This window comes from Bos grunniens, chromosome 5, assembly GCF_055505025.1.
Source record: "Bos grunniens cultivar Pamir isolate PY7600 chromosome 5, Bosgru_T2T1.0, whole genome shotgun sequence".
Lineage (NCBI taxonomy): Eukaryota > Metazoa > Chordata > Mammalia > Artiodactyla > Bovidae > Bos > Bos grunniens.
The window spans coordinates 51447568-51468108 of NC_141169.1; the positions used below are offsets into that span (position 1 = coordinate 51447568).

A 20541-nucleotide genomic window follows, 5' to 3' on the forward strand; every position below is an offset into this window, starting at 1 on the left:
TGGGAGACCCAGGTTCGATCCCTGGGTTGGGAAGATCCCCTGGAGAAGGAAATGGTAACCCACTCCAGTGTTCTTGCCTGGAGAATCCCATGGACAGAGGAGTCTGGCAGGCTACAGTCCACGGGGTCGCAAAGAGTCGGACACAACCGAACGACTTCACTTCACATCTTCACAGGCTGTTAACCGTGATCACTTGTTTCAGGTGATGACTGCCAGGTTTGTTTTTTTTTTTCACTGCAAGTCATTGCTTTTCCTTTTGTAATTAATTAATATCTAGGGTTGGGAGGTTTCCTTGATGTTTTAACTGAAGACATCATCCAGACCTTTTTTGTTTTCTCTTGAAAATAGTCTTGTTGCTAGCAAAGAGTCATTGAATAGTCAAAAGTATATCATAGGCCTAGAAATGAGATTATGTTTACACAAAGAACATCCAAATATAAGGTCTATGTATCTATCCTGTAAATGGATATTCTACTAAAGGCTTCAAACTCATAATTTTCAGGGAAAAAGAGAATAACAAGAGAGACAAATGAAGGATACTTTTTGATGAGTGGAGCATACACACTGGGTGTAACAAACCCATTGATTACCATGCCATTTGATTTAGGGAATAAATAACTACCTCTAAAGCTGGAAGCACAAATACTACCAAATTTGCGTCTGTAATAGGTATGAAAAGTAATTTTTCAGGGGCTTCCCTAAAAGCGATGACTATTCCCATTTTAATGACAATTTACTGCTTAGCTAAAGCACTGATCTTCTAGGGTGACATAACTGGGGAGTAAATTATATGGGAAATATTTCTCTGAAAAACCCTAGGATGGGACACTGACCTTAGAGGTGGGTATAAAGATAAGATAGTTGATTGATTAGTTGGCTGTGAACACATACCAAAGAAATTCAAAGGAGAACAGGCACAGGATTCCTGTTTTGCCTGTGGTTAGCAGTAATGCTCAAAATTCTCCAAGCCAGGCTTCAGCAATATGTGAACCGTGAACTTCCTGATGTTCAAGCTGCTTTTAGAAAAGGCAGAGGAACCACAGATCAAATTGCCAACATCTGCTGGATGATGGAGAAAGCAAGAGAGTTCCAGAAAAACATCTATTTCTGCTTTATTGACTATGCCAAAGCCTTTGACTGTGTGGATCACAATAAACTGTGGGAAATTCTGAAAGAGATGGGAATACCAGACCACCTGATCTGCCTCTTGAGAAACCTGTATGCAGGTCAGGAAGCAGCAGTTAGAACTGGACATGGAACAACAGAGTGGTTCCAAATAGGAAAAGGATTATGTCAAGGCTGTATATTGTCACCCTGCTTATTTAACTTGTATGCAGAGTACATCATGAGAAACGCTGAACTGGAAGAAACACAAGCTGGAATCAAGATTGCCAGGAGAAATATCAATCACCTCAGATGTGCAGATGACACCACCCTTATGGCAGTAAGTGAAGAGGAACTAAAAAGCCTCTTGATGAAAATGAAAGTGGAGAGTGAAAAAGTTGGCTTAAAGCTCAACATTCAGAAAACGAAGATCATGGCATCTGGTCCCATCACTTCATGGGAAATAGATGGGGAAACAGTGGAAACAGTGTCAGACTTTATTTTTCTGGGCTCCAAAATCACTGCAGATGGTGATTGCAGCCATGAAATTAAAAGACGCTTACTCCTTGGAAGGAAAGTTATGTCCAACCTAGATAGCATATTCAAAAGCAGAGACATTACTTTGCCAACAAAGGTTCATCTAGTCAAGGCTATGGTTTTTCCAGTGGTCATGTATGGATGTGAGAGTTGGACTGTGAAGAAGGCTGAGCGCCAAAGAATTGATGCTTTTGAACTGTAGTGTTGGAGAAGACTCTTGAGAGTCCCTTGGACTGCAAGGAGATCCAACCAGTCCATTCTGAAGGAGATCAGCCCTGGGATTTCTTTGGAAGGAATGAGGCTAAAGCTGAAACTCCAGTACTTTGGCCACCTCATGCAAAGAGTTGATTCATTTGAAAAGACTCTGATGTTGGGAGGGATTGGGGGCAGGAGAAGAAGGGGACGACAGAGGATGAGATGGCTGGATGGCATCACTGACTCGATGGACATGAGTCTGAGTGAACTCTGGGAGTTGGTGATGGACAGGGAGGCTTGATGTGCTGCGATTCATGGGGTCGCAAAGAGTCGGACACGACTGAGTGACTGAACTGAACTGAACTAAGCAGAACAAAGTCTGCTGTGCATAAAGATATGCCAGAACTTTCCCATAACAGATAATAACAGAGAAACATAAAATAATCTTACAAAATGCTGATTCACAAATATGGCTAATATTACCAAATTTAATTATGATAAATATCCTACTTGACAAAAAAGCCTACAGAGAATCTTAACAGTGGTCATCCCCTAAGGAAATGATTTGGTCTTTTACTTTTTTTGTTTACAGTCTGTACTATTGGACTTTATTTATTGACCGCAATTGGGTACTACATTTAAATTGAAAAATAAATCTTTTATCTAGTAAATACCTAAGGAAAGCCTTAGGTAAAGTAAAACCTCTAGTAAAGCTTTGCCCTAAGGTAAAATGAAGGGAAGAAAATAGTAAATTCATCTCAATAGAGATTTGTTACTGAAGTATCTATGTTGTAGCTGCTGTTTAGTTGCTCAGTCATGTCTGACTCTTTGAGAACAGTGATGTGCAGCCTGCCAGGCTCCTCTGTCCATGGAATTTTCCAGGTAAGAATACTGAAGTGTGTTGCCATTTCCTTCTCCAAGGGATCTTTCCAGCCAAGGGATCAAAACTGCATCTCCTGCTTGGCAGATGGATTCTTTACCACTGAGCCACCTGGAAAGCAGGAAGTATCCATAGAACATTGTTAAAAGGTCATTGTTCTACAAGAGCTTGACAAGGAGATTCTAAGTTTCTATAACTCAGTGGATGCTGGAGCAGGTATTAATAGTTGGCTGGATAAAGTTTAATCACTACATTGATATTTCTCATTTAGAAGCAGTTTACAATGAACAAAGCAAAGATTGAGAAGACTTTAGGGGGGAGGGGATGGTTCTTCAGCTTTTGCATCTTTTTCAGTTCTGCTGCCAATTTTAAAATTAGGGAAAGGGGGCCAAGATAAAAAACTGCATTTCTGTTCTGAAAGTCACTCAATCATGTCTGACTCTCTGGGACCCCATGGACTATACAGTTCATGGAATTCTCCAGGCCAGAATACTGGAGTGGGTAGCCTATCCCTTCTCCAGCAGATCTTCCTGGCCCAGGAATCAAACTGGGGTCTCCTTATTGCAGGCGAATTCTTTACCAGTTGAGCTACCTCTGAGAAAAGAATTAAAGAATTCATTGACAGGCGTGATATTCACTGAAAGGTTGAATGTTGTTTTTTACAAAATCATTTGGTATATAGTAAACCGAAGTACCTATTCATGAAAAAGCCAAAGGAGAAATTGCCTTAAAAAGTATAGATACTGAATAAAGGGAATCAGTGAAGTTTACTCAGTTCTCCCCTAAAAGCCAGGATGCTAATTTCTGTTCAAAGAATTTTCTTACCTTCCAAAACCTGGGCTGCTCTTTCCCCCACCCCCACTTACTGAGAAAAGGGCCTGTATTCCTTCCCGATTTCCAAGTGAGCCTTTCAGTGTGTACCTCCACAAGTACCACAGAATCTTGGCAAATTACATGGTAGGTAAACATAGGAACAGGAAACAGAATAAGTAAACACGAACAGGACACAGCTCTCTTGCAAAAAAAAAAAAAAAAAGGCAACATTTAACAAACGTTACCCCCTGATGAAGCACATTTATCGATTCTTCACAAACATTTTGTTTTAATACAAGATTACCACAAAAGGTTATGGTTCCAGACATTTATTCACTTTTACTTTGGCATTTGAGTTGCTTTGTTTTTAAGAATTCCTTCCATTTTAACGTACCCTTAGATAATTTTATAACAATGTTTTGAATAAAGAAAAGGCTGCATTAAGTGTATCAATAGTAAACAGGGTCAGCTTTGAAAAGATACTCCGGTTTTGTTGGTATGTTGAAGGAAAATGCTTGTATAAACCTATTACACAATTAATTAACAGGTAAAATAGTGCTTGCTTCTGATTTCTTAGAGCTCTTTTGTTTTCTTGGCCATCAACCTTACTGAAACAGGGTCTGCTCGGCAGATAATGATGCGTGTGGTGGTACTGAAAGAAAAAGAAAAGTAATTCTGTAAATGCCTCGGGAAAAACTTGTAATGATTTTTGTGCAACCACTGAGGGTTGTTGCTTTTTGCTCCGAAGTCTCTCATACCAGGTGCTCCTCTTTTCCACTCCAGTACCTGGAGCAGCCCCATCGGGATTTCACCTGTCTACCTTTTCCCCTCCAGCGTCCGAAGTTTCCCTTTTTGAAAGCGTAGGCAGCATTCCTCCGCGAGTGGATTCCTCAACTGGCTTTTCCCGGCGGCCCAGCTCCACGTGACCTCCCCTGACACCTGTGCAGCCACCGGCTCACAGCGCCCCCCATCCCCTCCGCCAGGTACCGACGGGGCCTGGCGCTCCCTCCCAGAGGAGGTCCCGGTCCGGGTGCGAGCCTCGCTCGGGCCGGCAGGGGAGGGGCTGAGCCACGGCCCCGGCAGCCGCTGGAGCCCTTGCAACGGGATTATCACATGACTCGACGGCGGCGGTAGCCGTGGCAGCAGCCGCGCCGGCTCCGCGGGCTCGCTGGGTGGGCTCAGTTCCGCTCACGCAGGAGTCGAGCGCTGCGGGCAGAGAAGGGACCTGCTACAGGCTGCAGCAGCGCAGCCGCTCCCGGTGCGCTCGGCGTCTCCCCCGGCTGGGCCGGGGGCCCGCTCCATGCCGCTCGGTTGCGGAAGTGCAGCGGGGGGAGGCGGCGGCGGCGGCAGGGAGCGCGGGAGGCCGGGGCTCGGCCCCCTGCAGCATTAGGCTCTGGGAGCCGCGCGGCGAGCCCCGCGGCCCGGCTGCCCGTGCGCCCGGCGCCCGCCGCAGCCTGCATGCCCCGCGCTGCGCCTAGCCCGGCCCCCGCCGCCGCCGCCGACCCCTGCTCGCACCACTGCTGCCGGGCGCCGGAGTAATATGCTCACTCGAGTGAAATCTGCCGTGGCCAATTTCATGGGCGGCATCATGGCTGGCAGCTCAGGCTCCGAGCACGGCAGCGGCGGCTGCGGAGGCTCGGACCTGCCCCTGCGCTTCCCCTACGGGCGACCCGAGTTCCTGGGGCTGTCTCAGGACGAGGTGGAGTGCAGCGCCGACCACATCGCCCGCCCAATCCTCATCCTCAAGGAGACCCGGCGGCTGCCCTGGGCCACTGGCTATGCAGAGTGAGTGCAGCGACACCGGCGGCGCCCCTTCTCTCCGCGGCCCTTCCCCGCACGGTTCCAGCTCTCCTCTCTCCTTGTTCCTCGGCCCCAGGGCCCTCCGCTGGCTGCCGGCGTCCAGGCCGCGGAGGGCACCTCTTAACTTATGCTGGCCATTCCTCTCTTCTCCTCCTCCCCTCTCCCCCAGCCCCAAGGACGCGGCGTCTCCAGCCCGGGTTTGGGTGGTAGATGGGTGATGGGTGGCAGCGCTGGACCGTGGGAAAGCTAAGGCTGGACGCCGCTGTGAATCTGAGGGCTGTGTCACTTGGAAGAAAGTGCGTGGAACAGCCCTGCTGAAGTTTGAAACACAGCAGGGAAATCTGGTGTCTGTGCGCCCATCCCCCCAAATCTTTGTGCCTCCGCGTGAAGTTTGTGGGGTAGAGCTTGGAGAAGCTGTCGCTGCGCCTGGGGTTGGGGCTTTGGGGGCGGTTGTCCCGGCGGCCGCGGTCCGGCGCTGGGTTGCACAGGCTCAAAAGGTCTCAGTTTCTCAGACTTCAGCCTAAGAGCTCCTTGGCTTCTCTTTTTGCTGGTGAGAAAACCCTGTGCCTTTAGTGAATGCCAATACTGTTTCCCCCAGTCCTTGGGAAGGGGGCAACTTCTTCCAGGTGCCTAATGATAGCATTTTGGTAATCAGCTTTGGCGATTAAGTGAGAGGTTGAGTGATTTACTATTTCAAGAACCGACTGTGTTACGTTGACGACCTGGAGTGGAACTGGGAAAGGAGAGAGGAAGGATTTTAATGGCCTCCCCACCCCCAACTCTACAGCTGTTCCATTGAGCTTCTTATGAATGGTAGGATAAGGACTGTTTATTTCCCCTATAAAGAGTCATAAAACTGGGAAATTCGGAAGGCAGAATTTAGGAGACCAGAGTTTCGGGATTAATAATGACTCGGTGGGTGCAAAAGTGCACGCGAAACCTTGCCTGGCACACCTGCCCCTTTTGCTTTAACTCCATCCGCTCTATAATCTTGGCCCTCCCCCGCCCGTGCACAGCCTCGCCCGCTGATTGGTTCATCGGGGCACCAATCGGCTCTCCCGAAGCCCGGCGCTTTGATGCTGACCCTGTTCTGGTGGCCCGGATAGCCCCGAGCAGGCATGATCTCCGACGCTCCGGGTTCCGGGGTGACAGTTTGCAAGACGCTCTTCCGAGAACTCCGAATTCTGTTTTCCTTCCCCTTTAATCGTACAGTTGTTTCCCCACCTGCTAAAATAGAAAATATGTATAAATGGCGCTATGTAACTAGAGGGTGAAAAATAGGAAATAGGTGAGAGTGATGAGTGCTAAAACAATAAAAATTAACACATAATAAAGGGCAGGCGTGGAAGAAAGCGTTGGGGTGAGGGAGGTACAAAATATTATTATACCTTTGAGGATAAAACTAAAGCAAAAACATTTGTGTGGTTGAAAAGTGCCTTCCAAAGCATCAAGTACTATTTCCTGACTAAAATAACACCTCGGACTCCGCCAAACCCTCCATCTTGCGTGGAAGATCATTTGGACTTTTGCAAGGCAAAAAATCAACTCGGAGCAAAGTTTGTCCTACAGTTCTGTAAAAGGGGCGCTGTGCTGTCAAAATGTGTAGGGACCCATTGTCACTCCAGTGGGTTCACCAGGGCCATGGCACTTAGGTCTGAAGGGCTTAAGAGATAAGCAGGCAAGTGGTGAGAAAGTTTTGAGAGCTAGGAAGAAAGATGTTAAAACACAACGTGGAAGCTACTTGAACACAGTTAAAGGAGGGCCTCAGATAGGAAGGGGAAGGGGGAAAAAAACGATCAGTTTGAAAACTGTGGCAAGCAGATGATGTGCAAAGGGCTATACAGACTGTAAGGGAATCTGAAATGAGACCCGTGGGAGGAGTTGTACCTCCTCCTACCTGGGCCTCAGCTTCCTTATCTCAAGCTAATCTTTTCCTTGACTAGAACATAAGGGAGGTTCAGTTGGAAGGTTAGAAAGGCCACTGTAAAATGTTTAGTTTTTAAAGCTAGTTATGAAATTAATATATACTTGTGAATTCAAGCAAAGACCTGTATGCAGATGTAAGCCAGCCCCCACCCCCATCTACCCAGACAATTCTGTGTTTGAGTAGTGGTACTGCCTTTGTAGACCTAATTGGAGACACCTATAAATAAATATCCTGCTCTTCTTTTTCCTTTCTCAAATAGACTCAAACTAAGCATGTTATTCTGTAGTTTCACAAAACACTATGTCATGGACTTTATTCCAAGAAAATAATATAGAATTACCTCATTTTGTTGAAATGTATACATTTACAAATGTGTACATACTATACATTTCATGAATGTATACATACTATACATTTCAAAAGTAACTAGCATAATGCTTACTGTTTAGTGATTATACTGTTTTCAGGTTTGTATCATATCCTTTGATTCTCACAACAATCCTGTGAGGTAGGTACTAACATTTCCATCTTATAGATAAGGATACAGACACACTGAATGGTTAAGCAACTTGTCCAGAGTCTTACCACCTTAACAGAGCCTATATTTGCACTTAAGCAGTTTGACTGCAGAGCCCATAACACCAAACTACCTCCCTGCTCCATGGACTGTAGCCCACCAGATTTCTCTGTCCATAGAATTTTCCAGACAAAAATACTGGAGTGGATTGCCATTCCCTTCTCCAGGGGATCTTCCCAATTCAGAAATCTCACCCAGGTCTCCTGCATTGCAGGCAGATTCTTAACCATTGGAGACACCAAGGAAGCCCAAACTACCTCCCTCCAGTGTGTTACACTATGGCACATCCATCTGTATCCCGGATTAACCACTGACATTGTCTTGCCACTTCCCTTGTGATGAACTACTTCCTCAAACCTTGAACTATACTTTATCTTCCTGCGACAATACATCCCGAATGATCAAAATGGTTGAAATAGAGAAGGGGAGAGAAAAGACAAGTAGCAACTGTGGTTATGGTCAGAGGCGCTGCCAGTAATACTGCTCAGGATCTACTGGAAGGAGGAATTATCTTGGTTTTAGAAGGTACCAGAGAGAGAGAATTGGTAAGAAGATTGCTCAGAGTGGGGATCAGAGGGGTGTGAGTCACAGCCTGAATCGCAGGTGGTTTGCTTACCTTTCTAGAAAGTGAGCTACTTTGTAAGCCTTCCTAAGGAGGAGGAATTGACATCACTTGGTAACTGAGGAATTAGAGGAAAGTTAACTCTAATGTTGAACTTTTGTTTGGTAGAAAAGAGAATAAAAGGAGAAATGGGCTAGTTTTTGCAGCTTACTGTTAATCCTTTTCAAAAGGAGCTGCTCTATAGGTTATGTTGTTGTTTAGTCACTGAGTTGTGTACAACTTCTTGTAGCCCCATGGACTGTAGCCCACCAGATTCCTCTGTTCATGGGATTTCCCAGGCAAGAATAGTGGAGTGAGTTGCCATTTCCTTCTCCAGGGGATCTTCCCTGGAGAAGGAAATGGGATTGAACCTGCATTTCCTGCATCGGCAGGCAGATTCTTTACTGCTGAGCCACCAAGGAAGCCCCTCTATAGGTTATAGAACTAGAGAATTAGCCTAAGTGATCCCTGTAAGGTTTGGGGATCTAGAAACAGAAAACCCTCTTTTATTCAGTATTTATTGGCATTGTGCTACATGGAATTTCCTGGCTCCTCAGAAAGCCTCCTATTGTGGTTGAAAAGTTTAGCCATTTGTTTCAGGGCTGTCGGCTAGGCTATAAAACATTACAGTTACAGACAATAATCACCGAGTTAAAATCTTTACGAAAACATGGATTAGCAAGTTGTATTTTTTAGTTTGGTATTAAATTACTGACTTAGCCTGTTAGACCAGCTCACAGAGAACCATGAGAAGCAGTGGTCTGACCCAGAGACCTCATAGGGCAGCTGCTTCCTTTCTTTCTCCATAAGTTTAAATACTACCCAAGTGCTACAAGCACTTGGAAATGGGTTCAGTTTTTTAATGGGTTAGGACTGCTTTTTGACTTTGGTTCCCTTTGATCTGTTTGCCCAGCCTCTTTCCCACTGATGGTCAGTTGGACATAGAGATCCAAGTGAATGTGGAGTTTGTGCCTAAAACTACAGCAGTAGATAATGCCAGAGAATGTGCAGTGCTCTATGAAATCATCATATTCAAGTTTTATCAGTGATTTCTTTGCTTGTACAGGAAGAATAAATCATAGTTATAGCATCATTTTACTTAGATTATAGCTGTAACTATGCAATTTTTTCTCAATTATTTTTCTTACAAAACTGCCCCAGGCATGGGTATTTAAAGAAAGCTACTTTGAGAGCTTCTGTTAAATATACATTATATAAGTTCTTTTTGTCTCATGAAGGTAGTGAAAATGTTAATGAAATAACCTTATTTAAATCCAGCCAACAGCCCACAAGTATTTGGTTTGGAATCTGTAGGCTGTTCCATCTCCCACGTCACTGGCCTTAATTAGCAATTACAAGTAAATCACGTTAGTTGGCTGTTTAATGGTGATGACAGAGAAACCACTATTTCTTCCTGGCCCCGAAGCTCAGAAATCCCCTGGCCTTTGTTTTTCCCTTCTGACCTCCGCTACACCCACCCCTCTTATACCTGGTAGCAGAGCTCCTCCCTGGGAACTTCCTCTTTGACTTGTAACTGAAGAAACTTGAGGTTCTCTACTTCTTGTTGGATAAGGGGGAAAATGAATGGGGTGTACTATTGTGGGCGGGTGGGGGGGGAGATTCACGTAACAGAGCTCTCCTTAGCAGTTTTCTGAAGATCAGTGCAAAGTAGTCTAAAATATTTCACCTGCCTTTCCACTAACCTGCAGAAAGTATTAATTTCCTACTTTACAGCAGGTGGCTAAGCGCGCTTCCATTTTTCAGATGATAATGAAGTCATTCCCTCTGGGGTGGAGCTCCTGGACTGTTCCTTTTCTTAGAAAAATGGCTCCACTCCATCAAAGGCTAGTAATGCTCCAGACAAAAGATGTAACTCTTGTGAGATATTGGTTTATCCTGTGTTTCAGCCCCAGTTAGACAGACATCATCTCTGATTTTGCTCCACCACACAGTGCTTCCTTGTTATAGTTACATCAATGTGCTATGCTTAGTCGCTCAGTCATGTCCTATTCTTTGTGAGCCCATAGCCCTCAAGTCTCCTCTATCCATGGGGATTCTCCAGGCAAGAATACTGAAGTTGACTGCCATGCCCTCCTCCAGGGGATCTTCCCCAACCCAGGGATCAAACCAGGTCTCCCGCACTGCAGGCAGGCTCTTTACTGTCTGAGCCTCCAGGGAAGCCCAGTTACATCCATATTGGCTGATAATTTAAAGCTGACTGCATAATAGAATTGACTTCTAAAAATGTGTTATTCTAGACAATTTTAAAAATTAACATATCATTGGCATATACTGACTTCAAATGTACAACCTAATGGTTCAGAACCTGCATGTACTGTGAAATGGTCACCCGTCGTTTCAGCCATTGTGAGACAGTCAACACCCATCACCAACTCACAGATACGATTTTTTTTCTTGTGGTGAAAACTTTTTAGTAGCTTTAAAATATACAGTACAGTGTTATTGACTATAGTCACCATGCTGTACATTGCATTCCCAGGACTTATTTTATAACTGGAAGTTTGTACAATTTGACCACCTTCATTTCAGGCCCCATCCGTGGCAGCCATCAATCTGCTCTCTATGAGTTTGGTTGTTTCTTTTCTAAGATTCTAAATATTAGTGAGATCATATGGTGTTTGTCTTTCTCTGAATTATTCCATTTAATATAAGGCACTAAGGTCCATTCATGTTGTCGCAAATGGTAGGATATCCTTTTTATGGGCGAGTAATATTCCATTTTAAATATATGTATCTTTTATATATATGTCATGTTTTCTTCATTCATTCATCTATCAGTTGACACTTAGGTTGTTTCTTGGCTGCTATAAATAATCGTGCAGTGAACTTGGAAATGCAGATACCTTTTTGAGTTAGCATTTTGTTTCCTTCAGATAAATACCTACAAGTGAAGTTGCTAGATCATATAATAGTTCTATTTTTTATTTTTTGAGAGACCTCTCTACTGTTTTACATATTGGTCTCGATAATTTACCTTCTCATGAATACTGTACAAATGTTCCTTTTTTTCCACATCATTATCAGCACTTGTTATTTCTCATTTTTTTGATAATAGCCATTCTCAGAGGTGTGAGATGGTATTTTATTGTGGTTTTCATTTGCATTTCACTCATGATGAGTGAAACTGAACATTTTCTCATGTACCTGTTTGGCCACGTGTATATCTTTGGCAAAATGTATCTTCTGCTCATTTTAAAAATTAAGGACTTTGGGGTTTTTGTTTGTTTTGCTGTTGAGTTGTATGAGTTCTTTATATATTTTGGATATAAAGTCTTTATCAGATATGTGATTTGCAAATATTTTCTCCCATTCAGTAGATTTTTTATTTTAGTAATGGCTTCCTTTGTTGTGCAGAAGCTTTGAGTTTGATGTAGCCTGTTTTGTTTATTTTTACTTTTGTTACCTTCGCTTTTGGTGTCAAATCCAAAAAAATCATTACCAGGATCAAAGTCAAGGAGATTAGTGCCTATGTTTTTTTCTAGGAATTTTCAAATTTCACATTCAAGTCTTTAATCCATCTTATGTTAATTTCCTATAGGATGTAAGATAGTATCGAGTTTTTTTTTACCTGTGTCTTCCATTTCCCCCAACACCAGTTACTGAAGAGGCTGACCTCTCCCCATGGTGTATTCTTGGTTGTTTTGTCCTAAACTAATGAACCACATAGTTGTGAGTCTGTTTCTAGACTCTCCACTCTGTTCCATTGGTCTGTGTGTCTGTTTTCATGCCAATACCCTACTGTTTGTATTACTATCACTTTAGTTTTAAATTTGGAAGTGTAATGCCTCCAGTTTTGTTCTTGTTCAAGATTTCTTGGTTATTTGAGGTCTTTTGTGGTTCTGTACACATTTTCGGATGGTTTGTTCTATATCTGTGAAAGATGCCATTGTAATTTTTATAGGAATTGCATTGAATCTGTAGATTGCTTTGGGTAGTGTGGACATTTTAACAAAATTCTTTCAACTTGTAATCATAGAATATCTTTCATCAACTTGTATTTTCTTCAACTTAGTTTATTAGTGTCTTATAGTTTTTAGTGTATAGGTGTTCCACATCTGTAGTTAAATTTATTCTTATTTTTTTTGATGCAATTGTAAATGGAATTGTTTTCTTAATTAAAACATTTAAAAAATAAGTTACTTTAAGAATTAAGTGTCTTTATTATTTTCTCCCATTTGCCTAATTTTAACAGATGACTGATAATTTTTCCCTTGAATTTATGAGATATTCCCTCAGGAAATAAATAACATTCAGCTGCTTCCTTTATTTTTTTCATCCAATCAATAAAATCATTGTATTCCTATACTGGGTCCATAATTAGGACATAGTCATCATCCTGAAGAGAAGTTTATGGCATAGTCTTTCCCCCTTTAGAGTTATTCTTTGAAATTAAGTTGAAATGAAATCATGTATTAAGATTATAAGAGACCAAAACTGGGGGGTGAGGGAAGTTGTTTGTTTTGTTTTGAACGTCTTAATGCTTCTGGTATGTTTCAAACCTCAGTATTTGGAGCCTTAAGGTCACACTAGGGAAGCAAATTGTTCTTTTCAGCAAGTATTATGATTAGGTGCCAAGTTCTCTGTACTTGAAGGTCCCAAGGCCTTTATACATACCTGTACAAAGGTATGATTAAGAAAGAAATTATCCTGGCACTTAAAATGGTAAGAAAGACTTTATTCAAGACTATTGGCAGTAGGGACATTGTAATGGGGAGAGAGATAAAATTAAACTCCCAGTACAGTAAAGACAGCTGGAAATTTATAACCAGAGAGCGGAGCAATGAGGCAGTGGATGGAAAATTACTAAGAGGAAACATCAAAGGTAGGGGGATTCTTGCTGAAGGTCAAGACAGGAGACGAGGACATTGATCAGAAGTCAAGGGTGACCAGATCTGACTGCTAAGTGAGGACATAAAAAGCCAAATTTCTTATCTACTATACTAACGTTTTGTGAAATAAAGGATATTTTGAACCAGAAGTTTAGAGACATACACTCTCAGAAAGAAAAAAAAAGTTTTTAGTTTCTTTGAAAATGCTATGCTCCTATTTTTCTCATTTTTCACAGACTCAAAAACCGTGTATTTTACTTGTTCTGGAGGATTCCCAAGGCCATTTCCAGTTTTAAACTTTGTGAGTTCCTGGGGTTAGGCTGAGAACCAGTCTTCGCTTCCAGACTGAGGTTTTTCCCATGGGGCCTGCTGTCTCCTTCACTGTGAATTTAATTTTGAATAATTTTCTTCCAGCATTGTTATGAAAATTTTCAAACATCCAGAAAACTCGAAACCATTGTATACTTAGCACACATATGCCCACCATCTAGATTCCAAAATACCCATTTTGCTACATTTGCTTAATCATTTGTCTATCCATCAATCCATTCTTGTTATATATATATATATTTTTAATTCTTTATTTGTTTTGGTTGGTGCACACGGCTTTCTCTAGCTGTGGTGAACAGGGGCTTCTCATTGCAGGAGCATCTCTTGTTGTGGCGCACAGGCTCTATGGTGCATGGGCTTCAGGAGTAGCAGCACCCAGGCTCAGCAGTTGCTCAGAGGCTCCAGGGCAGGCGGCTTCATAATTGGGGCACACAGGCTCCGTAGTTGTTGCCTACAGGCCCTAGAGTGTGGGCTCGGTAATTGTGGTTCGTGGGCTTTGGTTGCTCCGAAGCATGTGGAATCTTCCCAGACCAGGGATTGAACCCGAGTCATCTGTGTTGGCAGGCAGGTTCTTATCCACTGTACCACCAGGGAAGTCCCGTTCTTGTTATTTTTAAGTGTGTATTTCCTTAGTCCAGTGGCTTTGATTCATGCTATTAAGTTATTTTCCACAGTAAATTAAAAGATAGGTTTGAGTAGCTTTGACTTTCTCAGTAGAGAAAACCACCAAACCATCAGGTCCTCATCCATGTGAGGTGGGGGGACCCCAGACTGAACTTCTACATTGGCGTCCTGCAAAAATGCTCACTTAATCCATACACTTTCCATAATTTAATACTCACCCAAAAGAGAGTTTTACATGGGGTCAAATTGAAAAGCAGAAATAGATGACACATCTCTTTGATGTGCTCTTGTTCAATTAAATCAATAGGAAAAATTGGTTTAAAACTTGAGTCACTCCTCTCTTCAGCTGGTAGCCAGGCAGGTCAATATTAACTGAGGAGCACACTGTTCAGAAAAGATTTCAGAATCTGTTGCCTGAAAAGTGCTTCTGAATAAGAAAGACTCCATTGAGCTATGTTTACCTTACTTCTGAAGTAGATGTAATCCACTAGCAGGCTTAGGGAAATTAAAGTACCTGCTTAATTGCTCTTTTTCTGGTGTGGAATGTGAATCCATGGTGCTTTCTTTGTTACACTATTTCTGACAGTTTTTTTCTGAATGACTGTAAAATTTAAATGTTTCCCTATATTTTCTTTCTATGTTATTTATGAGAAAAAATATTACTACTAAGTTGCATTTGTAGAGGTCTCTATGACCCCATGGACTGTAGCCTGCCAGGCTCATCTATCCATGAAATTTTCTAGGCAAGAATACTGGAGTGGGTTGCCATTGCCTCCTTCAGGGGATCTTCCCAACCCAGGGATCGAACCCGAGTCTCCTGCACTGCAAGCAGATTCCCTACTTGCTGAGCCATCAGGGAAGCCATATATAGTCCCTGCCATGTATATTTAAATATAAGCACTTGTTATCCATTTTAATAAAAGGAGAATGAGCCCCAGAGAGAACTTATGTTACTTTAGAATCTCATGCAGTCCCATGATCCTAGTGACCATGGCTGAATCATTGAACCTGACCATTTGTTGTGTGAAATTATTCATTAATGGACATCATATTCTCATAAATAAAATGCCACAGAAGAGAGTATAATATATTTTATTACTCAGAGGAAACAAATAACCTCTAATCTCTAGGCAACTTAAAATTCCACAAGGACATTAATTAGCACATCAAATTTTATATGAAAGGATGAGTTTCAAAGCTTTAAAAAATAGTTCTGTTGAGTATAATACACTTTAAAAAAATTAACTTTCATAATATATGTGCATTTCCTATGTTTAAAACTCCAGACATTTTCAAAATTACCATCGTTTCCTAATTTCAATTAGCCGCCACCCCCCCCCCCCCGCTGCCCACCATTTTAATGTTTTTGGAAACCCTGTAAGTTTTAAAACCACTTAATAAATAACTTTCTCATAGTTCATGAAAGTCTGTTCATTTTACCTAGTGGTGTTTTTCTAAAGTGAATAAATAGATTATGTGTTTTACTATTAACAGCTACTTAAACATGAGGAAGTAAACTGAAAAATTTTGAATACTGGGGCTCAAATTCTGAGTCAGGTTTAATGAGACAGTTCCTTTTAACATTTATTTTGGGAGTACTGTTGTGCTCAATTTTGTCCCACACTTTGCTGCCCCATGAACTGTACCCTGCCAGGCTCCTCTGTCCATGGTATTCTCCAGGCAAGAATACTGGAGTGGGTAGCCATTCCCTTCTCCAGAGGGTCTTCCCGACTCCGGGATCAAACCCAGGTCTCCTGCATTGGCAGACAGATTCTTTACCACAGAGCCACCTGTGCAGGAGATGCAGGTTCAGTTCCCCTGGAGAAGGGAATGGCTACCCAGTCCAGTATTCTTGCCTGGAGAATTCCATGGACAGAGGACCTTGCAGGCTGAAGTCCATGGGATGGCAAACAGTCAGACATGACTGAGCATGCACACACGTTGGTTTTGTTACCTAAAGTTCTTAGTTTTTACTTAAGCACAATCAAGTTTGAATGGAAAGTTTCAAGTTAGTGAACTTTGGGGGTCAGCGAGGCCAGCTGCATGGGCTCCTGCAGGGCCATCTTGGGGAATTTGTGCCTTGGCATCTTGAACTAGTCAGGTCTCGTGGAGCCTTGCTAGCTGGCTGGGCTGTGTAATGAATGTTGCAGGGCTCTAAGGCCAGCAGAAAGTTCAATTATTTGCCAAGCCGAGAGGACCAAAGTGATTCGTGCACTCTGTAGTCCTTTCAGGGAATTGACAAATAGACATTTAAGCTATTGAAAACTGGTGCATCTCTACCAGGTAATTTTTTTTCATATAAGCATAGGAGGGGGAAAATATCTCAAGTGAAACATTGATTTTTTTAAAATAAAAGTGCGGTGCATTATTGAAAGACTATATTTAAGTAGTCTGCCACAATGTACTAATCATTCTTTGCCTGTTTGAAAAGGCAAACGTTGACAAGTTATATTTAGAACACACAACTGGCAAAAATAAAAGAAAATAAATGCTTAGCAGAAAACATTTTTAGGTACGAGAAATATGAATAGCTCATAGGAAGATGTGAGGGGATGGAGGGAACCAAATCGGTATTACTACAGAAAGAACTATTAAGCGGGGAGTTTTGTTTTGTTATTGTTGGTTTGGGGCCTCAGCACACCACTTTCAGGATCTTAGTTCCCTGACTAGGGATCAAACCTAGTCTCCCTGTAGTGCAAGCACTGAGTCTTAACCCCTGAACCACCAGGGGAGCCCATTGTTTTCTTCTTTTTTATTTTTATAAGAGAAAATAGCCACAGTATTTTGTTGCAAATAAATAGCCTATGAGAATGAACTCTAAAATATATGTTTGGAAAAACTGAGCAATTTTTTTCAGCCCTTTAGGACAGCTTTTACCCTGTAAAGTAGGGTTTAGAACAGAGCCAAAGAGCCAGATTAGATGGGCTCTTGGCACCCTGCCCTGTAATTATTAATAATGGGGCCATGCTGCCTGGTTGTTAGAACCAGGTGTCCAGAGTTGGGCTGGTGATTCAGTGCAGCAGTAAATGGGAAGAAAAAAAGAATTGGCAACTCCAACTATAGCAGCTGGTGTTTATTTTTTAAACCATCTAGGTGCTCAGATGGGGATTGCAGGGGCCTGTTGTTGAACCCCTGCCCCGCCTCCTCTCTCAGTGCCCCCGGTCATCAGGTCGGTGCTGACAGTGCCGCTTGGCCACGCTGTCCCGTTCCCACCTCGCATACCATCTGAAGCCCTGCCCACTGCCTTGCCATCCTCTGGGGCACCAAGGGGTGTCATTGGTCTCTGGGGGCCGCTGAAGGTTCCTTCCAGTCTTGGTTCCCAACCTTCTCGCTATTAGAGACCCTTTTATTTATTTTCTTGGATGGATCCCTCATGGAAGATTTTACCCAGCAAGCTGTATAAAATAAGTATTGCTGCCCCTTAAAAATTGTTTAACCAGGCACAATATTTTCTAATCAGTAGGAAGGGTGGGTGTGGTGATGATTGCAATGAACTGCTAGCATTTAAGTCAAACTCAAAGGATTAACCATTGCTTTATTACTGTATGAGTCCTTACTATCCACAACCTATTTTTCATTAGCTTTTTCCTCTTCAATATAAAATAGCTTAGGTCTCTTACTGCTTCCTTCCCTGATGATTTTTATTTTTTAATGTGGACAATTTTTTGAAGTCTTTATTGAATTTGTTTCAGTATTGCGTGTTTTATGTTTTGGTGTTTTGTGGAATCTTGGTTCCCTGACCAGGGACTGAACCCACACCCCCTGCATTAGAAGGTGAAGTCTGAAGCCCTGGACCGCCAGCAAAGTATCCCCTTCCCTGATTCTTAAGAAGCCTGGACCACACTGGAACTCTGCTGACAGGCTTGGCTTTTGTACCTCTGGGTTTCCAGCTCATATTCATGTTGAGATTATTTTGTTTGGGATTCACATGTGTAGCACATTACTTCAAAGTCCCTGACGTCCTTTTCCTTGTTGAAAAACGATGTCTTAATAGTTTTATTTTCTTGGCTCACAAAGTTCTGCAAGTTACCTGAAAAGTCTGATGCTTGTCAGCTGTAAATTTAATTAAACTCCTGCTGAGAATATTTTTATTTTCTAACAGAGTTTTGACCCTTGGGCAAAAGTTGATCTTGAAACAGTTTCTATCATCCCCTGACTGTGGGTGAGAAGAACTTAAAAACATCTTTAGATGGCTTCTGACCTGACAAGGTGGTGAAAGGCATTCATCAGTGAGGAACATAGAATTAATATTTTTATAATGATATTCTTTTTTCTCTTATTGAAGAATTGATAGGTGTTCATTGTAGGCACTTTCAAAGTCTAAGTACTATGAAAAACATAAACATTACTTATAAATTCTATCACTTATAATTATCTTTAACTTGTATCTCTAAAGGACATTTGTATTTGTTTACAAAATGGGATAATTCTACATACTGAGTAGTAGTTTTTTCACTTGAAATGGAGTTACTGGAGTGACTATCTCCTCATGTCAATATATATTGTACTCTGTTGTTTTTAACAGTTACATTGTATTCCATTTATGATTTTAACATACATTTTTCTTGGGTGGTAGTCAGTTTTGTTTTTTTTTTTTTTAGCTACTAAAACAGTCCTGGAATGAATAGCCTTATAGCTAAAACTTTGTTAAACCATACTTTAAAAAGTGGCATTTTCTTCTGGGGAAAGTGTTCAGATTGGACTTCTCCAGTATTTCTAGTGACTTCAGTAGTGTGAAAATATCAGCGTTCAGTGTGAATATTGCCTCATTGCTCATTGTCATTTCAGTGATGCTGAAATGTCATTTATGTCCTTTATTTTAAAGTACTTTACCAAAGTAATGTTTTTGTTGATCCAGACTTCTTTTTCAGATTTAGGATTAAATTATGAGGTTTAGAAAAGTGACCCTTAAGGACTGGTTTAAAACCCTACTCTGAAGAACTGCTCAATGCTTTTGTCTGTCTCCAGAGCTAAGGCACTCATTGGCTGTCATTCATATGAAGGATAAATGATGACGTCTCTTGTTTTTAACTGTTTAACTTTTCATGAATAATCTTGAGGGCATGGGCATCTAATTTCTTTAAAACTTAATACAGAGTTGTACACATTAATGCTCAGATATATAGACCAGAAATAGTGGGGACGTAAGCAGTGGAGTTCTTTTAATGTCAAATGAAGCAAAGATCACCTTTGTTCTATAGGCTGATTTCAAATTATGAGTGCAACACCTGGGAATATAACAGTTATCACAGTATTTACAAATTTCAGATATAAATCTCTGAACATTAGTAAGTGTTTATTGGAGGCATTGCATTGTATTCCCTGCATCTGGACTGCCCTGTGAGGAAACAGGGAAAAAGTACATCTAGCTTTTTGACTTTTAGCTGGAAGTAAGCAGTAAGAACAGATTCTTCTAGAAAAAGTAGATTCCTTGGCTTATGAGTGGCTGAAAATGAAAGTCTGTTTGCATGGACACTGAATTCGGAAGCCCACTGAAGTTTCTGAACATTATCCATCCTTTCTCTGCTCTCTCATCTGCTCAGCTTTTTTTTTTTTTTCCTTTCCTTCATTTTCTTCCCTTCATAGTTTATTTTGGGAGATGGAGGTGGGGATTTGGTGTATTCATAAGATTCCTATTCATTAACCCTTTCTCATGCACAAGCTAAAGCATTATTGAATTAAGCACAATCTATTAATATGATTTAGTTCACCTAAATCATTTGTGCTGAACCTTACACTTTTTGTTTGATATGAAAACTCAAAGTCATATAAAGTAATTGGTCCATTTTCCTCTGTCCAACCCCCACACAATGTCTTCTTATTTAAAGTTACGTACATATACACCAGTTAGAATAAATAAATTTCTGTACTAAAATTTAATTTCATTCAATTTGACTCCTCAACTGGTACTGGTTCCCAAGTTGATCCTAAAGAGTTTTTATTTTTGTCAGCTATACAGGCATCTCTCAGAGATAGTATGGTTTCAGTTCCAAACCACTGCAATAACATGAATATCACCAATAAAATAAGTTACATAAATTTTTTGGCTTTCCCAATGCATATAAAGTTTATGTTTGCACTATATTGTAGTCCACTGAGAATATAATATAGAATTATGCCTAAGAATAATGGACACACCTTAGGTTAAAAAATTTTTTTATTGTTAAAAAATGCTAACCGTTTGTGAGTTGTGATCTTTTTTGCAGTAGTAACATCAAAGATCACAATAGCTAATATAACAATAATGAAAAACATCAAAATATTGCAAGAATTACCAAAATGTGACGCAGAGATATGAAGTGA

General features: G+C 41.5%; 1 protein-coding gene and 1 long non-coding RNA gene across 8 annotated transcripts in view; one reads left to right on the top strand and one right to left on the bottom strand.

Annotated features, from left to right (window-relative positions):
* Positions 1 to 3842: 3842 nt before the first annotated feature.
* On the bottom strand, positions 3843 to 4623 carry LOC147371936 (uncharacterized). Its single transcript, XR_015163862.1, has 2 exons — positions 4350 to 4623; positions 3843 to 4181 (listed from the first exon to the last, which is right to left on the bottom strand). It is a non-coding gene; the product is annotated as an uncharacterized LOC147371936 (long non-coding RNA).
* Positions 4624 to 4644: 21 nt separating this feature from the next.
* Positions 4645 to 20541, top strand: part of PPM1H (protein phosphatase, Mg2+/Mn2+ dependent 1H) — a 303642-nt gene continuing 287745 nt past the window's right edge. For all 7 annotated transcript variants that reach the window (XM_086400233.1, XM_086400234.1, XM_086400239.1 and 4 more), the window contains exon 1: positions 4645 to 5314. In XM_086400233.1, coding sequence (XP_086256359.1) covers positions 5070 to 5314 — 245 coding nt within the window. In that variant the 5' untranslated portion in view covers positions 4645 to 5069. The remainder of the gene's footprint in view (positions 5315 to 20541) is intronic.